The sequence below is a fragment of the Cervus elaphus genome, chromosome 29 (genome assembly GCF_910594005.1).
Source record: "Cervus elaphus chromosome 29, mCerEla1.1, whole genome shotgun sequence".
Lineage (NCBI taxonomy): Eukaryota > Metazoa > Chordata > Mammalia > Artiodactyla > Cervidae > Cervus > Cervus elaphus.
In genome coordinates, this window is record NC_057843.1 from 12,010,717 (window position 1) to 12,024,413 (window position 13,697).

The window sequence follows — 13,697 nt, forward strand, 5'->3', positions numbered from 1 at the left end:
CTGCTCTCTCCCTCGGCAACCACAAGTCCGTTCTCTATGTCACACAACTTCCAGTTTAAATGGCTAAAGTTTTCCAGCTTTACAGAGAGATGAAGACTTTTGTCCAAGACACCCAGCCATGTGACACGGCTGAGACTGAAATGGGCGCATGTCTGATTTTAGTCGTTGCCCTTTTCAGTGTATTGTTGCGTGTGTCACTCGGCAAACGAGGGTAAAGACAGAGAAGTCCTGCCGGAAAGGGTTTCTTCTCTGGGCTTCTGTGCTGATCTGTGTTCAGCTGCTGGGCAGTGGCTCCTGCATCTACTCAGTGCTTCACCTAATGGGGACCTTTCCATTTTTGATGTCGTAGAGAATGTCAGAAAAGAAAAGTAATGTTCTTGTTCTTTATCTGAAGTTAGTTTTAAAAATAAAAACCCTACTTTAGCAGGAAAGAGTTACATGAGGGATTGTGGAAACATCTTGCTATTTCCCAGACATCTGACAATTTGGAATGCTCCTCACAGGTCATTGGGCTGACTGCCTCAGTTGGCGTTGGAGATGCCAAAAATACAGCCGAAGCCACAGAATATATCTGCAAAGTGTGTGCTTCTCTCGACACATCAGTGGTAACAACTGTCAGAGACAACTTGGAGGAACTGGAGGAGGTTGTTTATAAGCCCCAGAAGTGTAAGTGGGATCCAGTCACAAGCCCTTTGGGACTTTGTTACCCTCTGCTATTCTTAGTTCAGGGTCATGTAGATGAACACTGAATTTTTACCCTTTCTCTGCTTAGAGGAAAATATTTAACTGCAAACTTGGAGAATAATCATATTTCCAGCTTCTCTCCCCAGCGAAGCTCAGGAGTGGCCTGTAGAAAGCAATCATTCTTACTGTTCATTTCCATAAAACGTAACTAAGGTACTGGCAGTGAGAGAGGTGCTGAGAACACCTTAGCATGTACGTGGCTCGGTCCTTCCCGCCTTCTGTGCCTGAGGATGATACTGAGTTCCTATCCATTACTTGAATATGTATCTGGAATTTTGGTTGAAGTGAAAGTATCTGAACTCATCCTGTCTTTTCTCAAAAGATCAGAATATGATTTGATTACCAAGATTGACTAACAAAGATTGATATTTCTTGAATATCGATGCTATACTAACCCAGCAAGGGAGAGAGGGTACGGAAGACACATATGACTTCACCCCTTGCTCTCTAAATGGCATACAACCAAATGAGTACAAGGCAGAACAAACACACTTAAGACAGTCAGGGCGCTGGCTATAAGGAATTTAGACAAGGTACTCAACCTACAACTTTTGATGTCGAACACAAGTTTCTTTGGGCTTCCTCGATGGCTCAACAGCAAAAAAAACAAAAAAAAAAAAAAAACCTGCCTGCCAATGCAGGAGACACAGAAGATGCATGTTTGGTCCCAGGGTCAGGAAGATCTCCCGGAGAAGGAAATGGCAACCCACTCCAGTATTCTTGCCTGAAAAATCCCATGGGCAGACAAGCCTGGTGGGCTACAGTCCAAAAGAGTTGCAAAGAGTTGGACAGGCACAAATTTCTTTATCATCTGGTCTTTCCCATGCTCTGATCTTCATCTCCTTTTACCTCCCACAAACCCAACCAAGTTGCATTTCTCTGGGCTCCTCAGATGGAGGAGGCATGTGTATTCTCTCTCTAAGCTTTGTCCATCCCAGCCTTTGCATATGACTGTGCTCCCTCCTCCCTGCCTCTTCCCCTATTTATCCGATGACATTGCTGCCCCGGGAAGAATGAGAGAAGCCTCCCGTGGTCCATGGCACTTTGCACATACCGTGTCACAGCTCTCTGCCTGGTCACCTGGCTTGTGTATCTTTCTCTCCTAAGAAGACAGCCTTCTCTGGAGCGCAGAGCATGTTCTTTTCAGCTATCACCAGAACACAGCATGTTCTGTGGATACTGCAAAAATGAATATTTGGAACATTGTGAACACCCCTGGGGACTGGGTGGGAAGGGAGAAGATCAAAGAACAGAGACAGGGCTTAAAATATGGTATTTGCAGAAACAAGATGGATATCAGCCTAGTCAGAGCAGGAACTCTGTATTGAGTTAACAGGAAAGCCTGAGTAACAAGTTGAATTAGGGAAAGGAAATGGCAATCCCCTCCAGGATCCTTGCCTGGGATATCCCATGAATAGAGGAGCCTGGAGGGCTACAGTCCGTGGGGTCATGAATGAGTTGGACATGACTTGGTGACGAAAAAGCAGCAGCGGGGCAGTTTTGAGGGGAGAAAACAGTCCCAGGAAAGTTGAGGTGCTCGCCAAAGGCCTCAGAGCTTTTGATTGCAGAGTCTGAAGTGTGACTGAGGACTCCCAGCTCCCAGGCCTCTTGATTTTGACCTCTTTCACCAGATACGCATGTGGAAAGCTAGAATCTAAAATTTGCCTGAGGGCTTCCCCGGTGACTCAGTGGTAAAGAATCCGCCTGCCAATGCAGGAGACACGGGTTCAATCCCTGGCCCGGGAATATCCCGCATGACATGCTGCAGCTAAGCCCTTGAACCACAACGACTAAGCCTGAGCTCTAGAGCGTGGGAGCCGCGGCTACTGAGCCAACTGCTGAAGTCCGCATGCCCTGGGGACATGCTGTGCTCCTCAACAAAAGAAGTCACCATAATCAGAAGCCCACGAACCCCAACTGGAGAGTAGGCCCTGCTTGCCACAACTAGAGAGAAGCCCATGCAGCAATGAAGACCCAGCACAGCCAAAAATAAATAAATAAAATTATTTTTAAAAAGAAGCTGAATTAGACCTGGACCATGAAGAGTGTTAGAATGAGTGCATTAAACACTAGGCAGTGGCTGCAAGGTGTCTTGAGTATTCGTTTCATCGTTCAGATGCCTGTGAGCTTGGGGCCTCGGGCTTTACGGAGGAAGTGACAAAGGCTGAGAAAGGTTTGAGACACCTGCTTTCACCTATGATGTGTTCTTCCTGAGAAATACTAACTTTCCTTTGACGGCTCTAGTTTTCAGGAAAGTGGAATCACGGACTACAGACAAATTTAAATGCATCATATCTCAGCTGATGGCAGAGACGGAGGCTCTGGCAAAGAGTATCTTTGAAGAACTTGGGACCGTAACTCTTGGTGAGAATAGCCTCATTTTGTCTTCTCTCCCTCTGGGAACGGCCATCTGTTGTTCACTGGGGTCTTTTTGCACTTTTCTTAGTCCAAATAATGTCAAGACGATACCCAGAGTTTGACTTTCTTGTTTATGTTATTCAGGAGGCTTATAAGTCCTTCTTTATTTTCTCTTGCTTTTTTTTTTTTCCTTTTTAAATCCAAAGTGTATCCACCTAGACACACACACCTGAAAAATACCATATTTAAATCAATTCATTGCTTTCTTGACCTTCCAAATTTAGCTTTTCATTATATGAATGAAACCACCATTGCCCTGAAGTCCTGGATTCAAACCTACAGGTGACCTTTGATTCTTTATTCTTTTGAGACCCTCTTGAAGTTGCCAGGTTTGCTTCTCCTTTTTTAAATCAAGTAATTAATTGACCGGGTATTGTGCCAGGTACTATGCTAGGTAAAGGAAGCACCAAGATTAAAGACAGTCTTGCCTTCAAGGAACACACCATCAAACAATGAGAATCAGATGTGAATAGTCGCCCTGTGGCAAGGCAGGGTTACACACTGCTATTATGGGCACTCAGGGGAACTTAGGCCAGGGCTGGGCCATAGGGAGGGCTTCCTGGGGGAGGTAATGCGTGAGACAGATCTTGAGGTCAGCCAGGTTAAGAAGGAGAGGTGATCAAGTGAAGTAAAAAAGACAGCAGTTGCAGAGGGAAGAGAGCACAGTGAATTTTAGAATCTGCAAGCTTTCATGCTAATTCTAACAGGGGACTAGTGGGAAGGAGAGTGGGGCTGGGGGAGAGGCCAGGGGCAGACAGTGAAGGTGTCCTGTAGGCCATGCTGAGTTTGAATTTTATCCTAGAAGTGGGACTTTCCTGGTGGTCCAGTGGCTAAGACTCCACACTCAAAATGCCAGGGGCCTAGCTTCCATCTGCCAGGGAACTAGATCCGCATGCCACAACTAAGAGCCAGCGCTGCCAAATAAATAAATAGATATTCTAAAAGCAAATCGGAAGCAACGCACAATTTTGAACTGATAAGTTCTGTGATGAGAAATGAAGAGAGCCAAAGTGAGGCAGTGGAGATGGGATAATGAAGGGAACAGGCTCATGGAAACAGAAGTGTTCAGATTTAAGAGCTCACTGGGTTTGGGTGGGAGTGAGCGAGTGAGCGAGTGCGGGGCTTCTCTCTGGGCACTTGTGTATGCACCGGCAGGTGTTACTGGTTTCAGAGCGAGGAGCAACTTTGGCACGTGCAAGTGAGTTTAGAGTTTTGGAGATGTTGAATTCTTGTCTCCAAGGTAACTTCTATGTTTCACCTTCTCTCACGCTTAATTTCTCTTCTTTCTTTCACAGCTTGATTTCTAACAACTTATTCTCACAGCTGCTTTGCCCGCCTCTACCCTCTTTCCCGTCGAACCCCCATTACCCAGCCTGAAATTACCCATTTTATCTTGTCAGTGTCCTGCTGGCTTCCTTGTTCTTCTAGGCAGAGCTCTCACGGCTGGCCGCTCAGCTGCCATGCACCCTGCTCACACCATCTGGTTCTGCTTCTCTTGCCAACTTTCCGCTCCTTGCCTGTTAGCAGTTCCCTCGAACAAATTCATTCTCTTGTTTGTTCATTCAGCGCTGGGCTAAGTGCTCGGTGGTGGGAACACAGCGTGGACCCTCAGACACAACCCCTGCCCTTGCGGCATTTTCAGTTTGGCTAACAGTAGTGCCAGAGGCGAGCGGGTAGCAACAGTAAGGCAACACGGGTGGGGCCGGGGAGTGGTGGGAGTGGTGGGGGTAAGGGGTATTTCCGGCAGAGGAGACAGGCGCGTGGAGAGAGTCTGGGGGCTTTCACTAATCCTGAGAACTGTAGGAAGGAAAGTCGCTAGAGGGGAGAGTCAGAAGCAGGTAAAGGCCAGACCACAGGCCCCCTGTGGGCCAGACTAGGAGTTTGGCTGGAGAAATCCACTAAACACTTGTATTTTATTTTTTAAACCTTTTATTATTGTTATTTTTAGCATGTATTTATTTGGCTGTGCTGGGTCTTAGTTGCGGCATGTGGGATCCAGTTCCCTGCTCAGGCACCAAACCCAGGCCCCCTTCACTGGGAGTGCAGAGCCTTAGCTGCTGGACCACCAAGGGAGACCCTAGACTTTAAAAGATACGTGTGCTTATTTATTTGGCTGTACTAAGTGTTAGTTGCAACACGCAGGACCTTACATCATTTGGGACCCTAGTTCTCTGACCAGGGGTCAAACCTGCACCCTCTGGTTTGAAAGGTGAAGTCTTAACCCCTGGACTGCCAGGGAAGTCCCTCCCTAAAGGCTTTTAACTAGTGGATTAGCATTGTCTCATCTGCAATTTTGGAAATTCCCCCCGGTTGTTGAATGGAGACTGGACTGGAGGGAAGGAGGAAGGAGGTAAGGAGACCAGGCAGGAGGAGATCATGGTATTATCCAGAAGTGTTCGAACATGGTCAGGGTTGTGGAGGTGGAGAAGGGTGGGGAGACATGACTTTCTGCCTTCTTATTCTTCTTGTTTCTTGTACCCTCCTGCCATCTCTTCACCTGTTCAGACGCTGTCAGCTGCTCACTGCCTGATGGCTTAGCTCATTTTTGCACCTACCTCCGTTCAGTAGATACCTGTTGATTGCTCTCATTTATTGATATCCCCTTGTTTGTAGATGGGGCTACTGCTACTTGTTGGGTAACTGCCTTTGTTCGTCTGATTAAAGATGAATGGGTGAGGGGACTTCCCTGGTGGTCCAGTGGTTAAGAATCTCCCTTGCAATGCAGGGGATGAAGATTCAATCCCTGCTCAGGGAGCTAAAATCCCATATGCCGTGGAGCAACTAACCCCGTGCACCCCAGCTAGAGGAGCCCACATGCAATGTTGAAAAGCCCCTTGTGCTGCAGCAAAGACCCAGCGCAGCCAAAAAACAAAAGGGGGGCAGTTAGGGTTTTTCCCATGGCCGTTGTTTGGCCTCTGGGCTGTTTGGTTGTCAGCTCACAGAGCCAGCAGAGCTTGGGTGTGGGACACATCTGGGTGTGAATTCCTGTGCTCCCTCTATATTCTAGCTGTGTGACTTGGCGTAATGATTTCACTTCTCCGAGCTTCCATTTCCTCATCTATAAAATGTGTCTACGTCATGGGGTTGTGAAGTGAAATTATAAATATAAGACATGTTGATTCTTGGTACGTAGTCAGTGTTCAGTAAGCAGTTGTGTTTGTACGTAGACACACTGCTGAAAACTGTCTCAAGAGAAATTCTCTGTGTACAAAGAGTAAGGAATCAAAATTAGAAGGCGAGACCATGCTTAGAGCCTTAAATGAAGAGCCAGATGACACAATGGAAAACTTTTTTTTTTTTTTCAGAAAACTTATCGCAAATTCAAAATAGGAATTTTGGAACACAGAAATATGAACAGTGGATAATTGCAGTTCAGAAAGCATGCATGGTGTTTCAGATGCCAGACAAAGATGAAGAAAGCAGGATCTGTAAAGCCCTGTTTTTGTACACGTCACATTTGCGGGTATGTAGCTTCTTTGGATGGAAAAGGCAATGGCACCCCACTCCAGTACTCTTGCCTGGAAAATCCCATGGACGGAGGAGCCTGGTAGGCTGCAGTCCACGGGGTCGCTAGAAGTCGACACGACTGAGCGACTTCACTTTCACTTTTCACTTTCACTTTCATGCATTGGAGAAGGAAATGGCAACCCACTCCAGTGTTCTTGCCTGGAGAATCCCAGGGATGGGGGAGCCTGGTGGGCTGCCGTCTATGGGGTCGCACAGAGTCAGACACGACTGAAGTGACTTAGCAGCAGCAGCAGCTTCTTTGGAAAAGGATATTTCAGTTGTAACACCTACTGGGAGCTGTGCTGTGGCAGCTGAGAGAGCATCGTTTAGGAACTTTCCTGGTGGTTCTTATGAAGCAAATGCCAAAAGCTATCTTAATCAGCATCTATCTTTGCTCTCTGAAACCTAGCCCTAGAGGCCGAGGGACAGAAACAAAGGCCATGGGTCTGTGCTCTACCTCAGTATCCCCATATTTGACCTTGGGGGTGATGAATATGACTATAGATACATGACCAGGGACAGCCATCTTTAAAGTCTTTAAAGCTCAGCAGGTGCGTCATGTTGCCATAACCTGAAGCACATTTTCCTCCCTTTGGTCAAACCACATGCTAAGAAATCCAGAGTCTGTAGTTGTTTGCTGGTTAACCAAGAACCTAAGCAACAGTTACCACCATCACCTCTGCTTATCGTGCCATTGAAAATATTTTAAAATACATTCAGTCCATGTGAATTTGTAGAATTTTAATGAACTTAACTGAATATTTGGTGTGATTCAGTGACGGCTTTGGATGTACAAAGAGGTTAAGTTGAATGTCTGAATTATGAAGCAGGTTGATGTGGAAGTTACTTTGCTTTCCTTTTTGTGATTTAATCTTTGACATGCATTTTTCATGTAATTTTCTTTCTCTTCCAAGGATTCTAGGATCCAAAGTGATCCTAATTAATGACTAATTCTAGCTAATTGAGGTGTGTTGTTGTTGTTTTTTAACAGTATGGTTCTAGGGTTTTATTGCAAAACTGTTAGAGGCAATTCATCTTTAAAAACTGAGTTGGAATAGACTTGAGACAAGTTTATTATTAAAATTAATTCTGTGTTAAGTACAGTGAAATGAACTTAAGTATAACAGTTGTATTAGACATTAGAAACATACTGAAAGTTTCCATTTTCAACAGAAATACAATGATGCCCTCATTATCAATGAGGATGCACGGGTGAAAGATGCTCTGAATTACTTGAAAAACTTCTTCAGAAATGTCCGGGCAGCAGGATTTGATGCAATTGAGCAAGATCTCACTCAGAGATTTGAAGGTAGGTGGTGTTTCCAGGGGGAGGAAGCCAGTAGAGCCTGGAGACTCCAGGGGCAGCATACGCATATGGTGTCACACTTAGCAACACCTGGTGATGCTCGGGGACTTGTCCTGGGCTTAAGAAGATAGGATACGTGGCAGGACTGTGAAACTTCAGGGAAATCTGCACTTAGGAAAAGAATCTGCTGCTTACACTATTTCCTGTTTCGAAGAAGGAAAAAATAGTAGGATTTGCAAAAGATACATCCCATAGAAATAGTCAATTGATAGGAACATGTTTTGGTTTAACTTTTGGTAATTTTATAAAGATTTTAAAAATATAAAAATGTTTTAATGATATTTAGACTGTAATTTGAGCTAACTCTATGAGATAGCGAAGGACAGGGAAGCCTGGCATGCTGAAGTTCATGGGGAGCAAAGAATTGGACATGACTTGGTGACCAAACAAGATTGTAATTATGTACTTCTATATAAAGAAGAAAACCGATATGGCTCATGATGCCACTGTGTTCATATTAAGAAAAATATAGGAAAATATTAAATGAAAAGTAAGTCTTTCTTCTTCCTCTCTCAAATGCCTTTTCCCAAATAATAATTTTTGGTCTATACCAAAGTATTAACTATACATATGCTAAACACTGAACAACTAGCTCTGGGGGGAGGAAAAATTTATGCATTTATTAGTGTATTCAGTGTATGCATTGCATTGGTGGTTATTTATGATAAAATTCTGGTCAGAGATTGAGAGATGAAATGTTTGAACTATAGCTAGAGGTTGCAGTGTGTTCTAAATTGCTAGAATTTATAAACCTTTTGTGGGCTTCCAGGTGGCACTAGTGGTAAAGAACCTGCCTGCCAATGCAGGAGTTGCAAGATATGTGGGTTTGACCTCTGGGTCAGGTAGATCCTCTGGAGGAGGGCATGGCAACCCACTCCAGTATTCTTGCCTGGAGAATACCATGGACAGAGGAGCCTGGCAGGCTAGTCCTTAGCATAGCAAAGAGTTGGATATGACTGAAGTGACTTAGCACACACACATAAGCCTTTTGTAAAATATTCCCCTTTTTGCAGAAAAGCTGTTGGAACTAGAAGATATTTCCACGGATCCCAGCAATGAGAACCCTAAACTCGAAGATCTCAGCTTCATCTTGCAAGAGGAATACCACTTAAACCCAGAGACCAGAACCATCCTCTTTGCGAAAACCCGAGCACTAGTGGATGTAAGCTTCTTCCTCGTTGTGGAAAACAAGTTGGCCCAGTATCATTTTATTTAAAAGATTGTCTGTTCTTCACTTCTTTGCAATTAAGCATCCCTATATAGGGTCTGTGTGGGTCTGTTTCTGGGCTCTTTATTCTTTTCTGATTTTCTGTTTGTTTATCCTTACACTAATACCTCACTGTCTCAATCACTCTGGTTTATAATGCCTTGATACACTCACAGCAAGCACTTCACAAATTTTTATTCTTTCCATCAATTAAAAAAAATTTTAGCCATGTCTGTGGGCATCTAGTGGTACCTCACTAAGATTTTAATTTGTATTTCACTAGTGACTAATATGATTTAGCAGTTTTTCATATGCTCATTAGCTGTTCATGTATCTCCTTTGATGAAGTGTCTGTTTACATCTTTTGCCCATTTTAAAATGGGGTTTAACTGGGTTATTTATTATTGTTGAGTTTTTAAGTTATTGTTGTTAGTTTTTTGAGAGTTCTATTTTCTGACAAAAATATCCTCTATCAGAAATGTGATTTGCAAACATTTTCCTCAAGATCTTTTCATTCTCTTAACCTATCTCTTTCTGAAAGTTTTAACCTTTGACAGGTCCATTTTATCTTTTCTTTTTCTTTTTGTGGATTGTGCTTATGATTTTGTGTGTAAGAAACCTTTGCCTACCCAAAACACAAAGATTTTTTCCCATGTTATCGTCTAGAAGTTTTATAGATTTAGATTTTATATTTAAGTCTACAATTCATCTTGAAGTATGGATTGAGACTTTTTTCCTCTTAGCATGTGGGCATCCAATTGTTTCAGCATATGTGATGAAAAGACTATCCTTTCTCCACTGAATTGCGTTTGTTACTTAAAAAGATCAGTTGACTGTATTCATGTTGTTCTGTTTCTGGATTCTGGATTCTGTTCCATTCACCTACACATCTATCCTTTCACCCGTCATATGCGGTCTTGATTACTGTAGCATTATAGTAATTAAGTCTTTTTTTTTTTTTTTTTAGTAATTAAGTCTTGAAATCAGGTAGTGTGAGTCTTCCAACTTTTAAATTTTTTTCAACGTTGTCTTAGCTACCTTTCTTTACCTTTCCATTTTTATTTTAGAATAAACTCATCCACATCTATGAGAAAATCCATTGAAATTTCATTTGGGATTGCACTGAACCCATAGATAAAGCTGGGGAGAAATGATATCCTAACTGTATCTTTTTTATTTATAAGGGCTTCTGTATTCATTATCTACCGCTGATAACAGTTTATCCCCAAACTAAGTAGCTGGAAACAGCAGATATCTATCATCTTATAATGTGTATGGGTCAGTAACCTGGAAACAACTAACCGGATGTTTCCGTCTCAGGACGTCTCACGAGGCTCCAGTCAGGTTGTTGGCCACGGCGACAGCCACCTCAAGGCTGGGAGGATCAACCCCCAACCCCACTTGTGTGGTTTTTGGCAGAAGATGCGCTTAGCTCATTCATGGGGGCTTCCTGATAGCTCAGTGGGTAAAGAAGCTGCCTGCAATGCAGGAGACACAGAAGACACGGGTTTGATCCCTGGGTCAGGAAGATCCCTTGGAGAAGGAAATGGCAACCCACTTTAGTATTCTTGCCTGGGAGATCCCATTGACAGAGGAGCCTGGAGGGCTACAGTCCATAGTGGTCACAAAGAGAGTTGGACATGAGCTAATGACTAAGTATGCACACACATGCTTAACTCATTCATGGGGGCCTCTCCACAGGCCGACCTCACAAAGGGGTGCTGGCCTCCCCTAGAGTTAAGTGATCCAAGAGAGGTTGAGAGGGCACCTAATGTCAAGGTCACAGTCATGTTATAGCTTCAACTTGGAAGTGATTCCCCTCAGGTCTGCCTTATTTTATTCACTAGAAGCAAGTCAGTAAGTTCAGTTCACACTTGAGGGGAAGGGATTAAACAGGATCTGAATTCTAGGGGGTGGAGATCACTCACAGCTACCTTAGAGGCCACCTGCCACATCTTCTTTGGTTTCTTTTATCAGTGTTTTGTCATTTTCAGCATACAGATTCTGCACAGATTTTGTTAAACTTACACCTAAGTATTAATGCCATTATAAATGGTACTTTTGTTTGTTGCTGGTATTTAGAAATACAACTAATGTCTGTGTATTGATCTTGTGTCCTGAGATCTTTCTAAATTCACTTATTTTCTACCTACCCACTATTCTGAACCTTGCCTTTTTCACTGAAAAAATGTCTTAGAAATTGAATCATATCAGATTACAAAGAGAGACACCATTATATTTATTTATTGCATAGAATTCAATCACTAGAAGCTTTTGATTCCTCAGGTCTATTAGTCTGAAAACTACTTCAGAATGCTTGTCTGTATACTTTTTAAAAATTGAAGTAGAGTTGATTTATGATGTTGTGTTTATTTCTGCTGTATAGCAAAGTGATTCAGTTATACATATACATACATTCTTTTTTAATTCTTTTCTATTATCATTTACTTTAAGCTTTTTTTCTACTTGCATTGTTGTTTAGTCACTAAGTCATGTCCAACTCTTTGTGACCCCATGGACTGCCATATGCCAAATTCCCCTGTCCTCCACTGTCTCCTGGAGTTTGCTCAAATCCATGTCCATTGAGTCAGTGGTGCTATCTAACTATCCCATCCTCTGCCATTCCCTCTTTTTGCCTTCATTCTTTCCCAGCATCAAGATCTTTTCCAGTGAGTCAGCTCTTCAAATCAGGCGGCATATATGCAATATTGAATTAGTACAGAATAGTATCCAGCTGACAATTGCTTTGTATTTTCAGGCCTTAAAGAACTGGATTGAAGAACATCCTAGGCTCAGCTTTCTAAAACCTGGCATATTGACTGGACGTGGCCGAACAAATCAGACAATGGGTATTTATATATAGTGCATTAGATCTAACATACTATATATATAAGAACATATATGATATATTTTAATTCTTTCTTAGTGCTTGTATTAGTCAGGATTCAACCAGAGAAGCAAAATCAGTAGGAGATTATAAATACATATATATATATATATACATTCATATATATATAGCAACACATGTATATTGTACACAGACAGGCACACGGATGTAGTACAAGGAATTGACGTACACACTTGGACGGCAAAGCCAGTCCGAGTCCGCAGGGCAGGTCAGGACCAGTGGAACCCCATAGGTGTGAGCTGTCCAGAGTCTCTGAGGTCAGGGATCACCTCAGTCCTCTTTTCAAGGGCCGCGTTGTTTAGGTCAGGCCTGCCTAAAATGAAGTCCTTATTGAGTAACCATATCAACTGATTTAAGAAGTTTAATTACATCTGCAAATCCCCTTCACAGAAACACCTAGGTGAGCATCTGGGGATTGCAGTTAAGCCTAGCTCAGTGGACACATTGAAAAGCCATCACCATGCTCAAATGTCAGAAACTTGTAGACTTTCCTCCTCCCATATGTCCTGCAGACAAAACCAAAGTTCTGTTTTGTTTTTAATATTGTTTGAGTATGTTACTCTCTTGCTCAAATTTTCAACCAGTAGATTAACTGGAAATAGAAATGTTCTCTATCTATTTTATTGTTATTCTTTAAAATATAAAAAGACTTATATGCATTATGTATTTTATAATTAAAAAAAGTCCTAGAGATAATCCTAAAATCTAGGTAGGGGGTTTAAAGGATGAAAGGCAGCTTTGATCCTAGGTGGCCAGTCTCATGCTGACGTTCTCACAGCCATGCTCCCCACCCCCCAGTGACAGGCAATGACACGTCCTCACTGTATCTCTTATTGAGTGCTGTTTATAATAAACAGTCCTGCTCTCAGTCGTTGGTCATCACCCTTGAAGTTTCCCTTTATGCAAAATTTAAGCCTCATTAATCTAAAAAGCAAAGTCAGATTTTGAATAGTTGGCTTACCAAATGAGGTCCAACACGACCTTGTGGTTGGAATTGTCTTCTGCCGTATGACTCCAGCATGAGTCCAACTTGATTTTCAAACTTTGTTATTCACCATACATAAGCACCCAGAAGGTATTTTTCATATTTGTTTGTCCATCCCTCCATTCATCCGTCCATTCATTCGTTCATCTCTCCATCCACCATCCACCCACATTCACTGAGAACTCACTCTGTGCCAGTAACTGTGCTTCTGCCCAGCAGCCTCCCCCTCCTCCTGAGTCTAGACCACGAGGGTGGAGTCTCCCTCGCCCACATCCCACAGCGCACAGTTCTGGCTGCATTCATTGTCATCGCACTGAATCATAGTTTCCCATGTATAGCCTTCTTCCACAAACTGGGAGCTCCCTTTAGATAAAAATGAGCCTTTTAACCATTCTATCCTTATCTGACAAACCATAATTGCAGAATAAATGTTTGATGAACAAATAGTTAAATTCAGAAATTGGTGAAGTGTGGTGTCTGTCTTGGGCATGTTCATTGTTCAGTAGATCATAGTGAAAAGAAATTGTTTTGGCCTCGGCAAAATAGATGTGAAAATTTTGCT

General features: G+C 42.8%; 1 protein-coding gene and 1 long non-coding RNA gene across 5 annotated transcripts in view; one reads left to right on the forward strand and one right to left on the reverse strand.

Moving 5' to 3' along the window:
• DDX58 (DExD/H-box helicase 58) overlaps nt 1-13,697 on the forward strand; it is a 78,161-nt gene that overhangs the window by 45,813 nt on the left and 18,651 nt on the right. For all 4 annotated transcript variants that reach the window (XM_043890598.1, XM_043890597.1, XM_043890596.1 and 1 more), the window contains exons 9-14: nt 504-666; nt 2,989-3,108; nt 6,468-6,625; nt 7,843-7,978; nt 9,049-9,197; nt 12,001-12,091. In XM_043890598.1, coding sequence (XP_043746533.1) covers nt 504-666; nt 2,989-3,108; nt 6,468-6,625; nt 7,843-7,978; nt 9,049-9,197; nt 12,001-12,091 — 817 coding nt within the window. The remainder of the gene's footprint in view (nt 1-503; nt 667-2,988; nt 3,109-6,467; nt 6,626-7,842; nt 7,979-9,048; nt 9,198-12,000; nt 12,092-13,697) is intronic.
• On the reverse strand, nt 7,972-13,537 carry LOC122685731. Its single transcript, XR_006338533.1, has 3 exons — nt 13,112-13,537; nt 10,545-10,720; nt 7,972-8,178 (listed from the first exon to the last, which is right to left on the reverse strand). It is a non-coding gene; the product is annotated as an uncharacterized LOC122685731 (long non-coding RNA).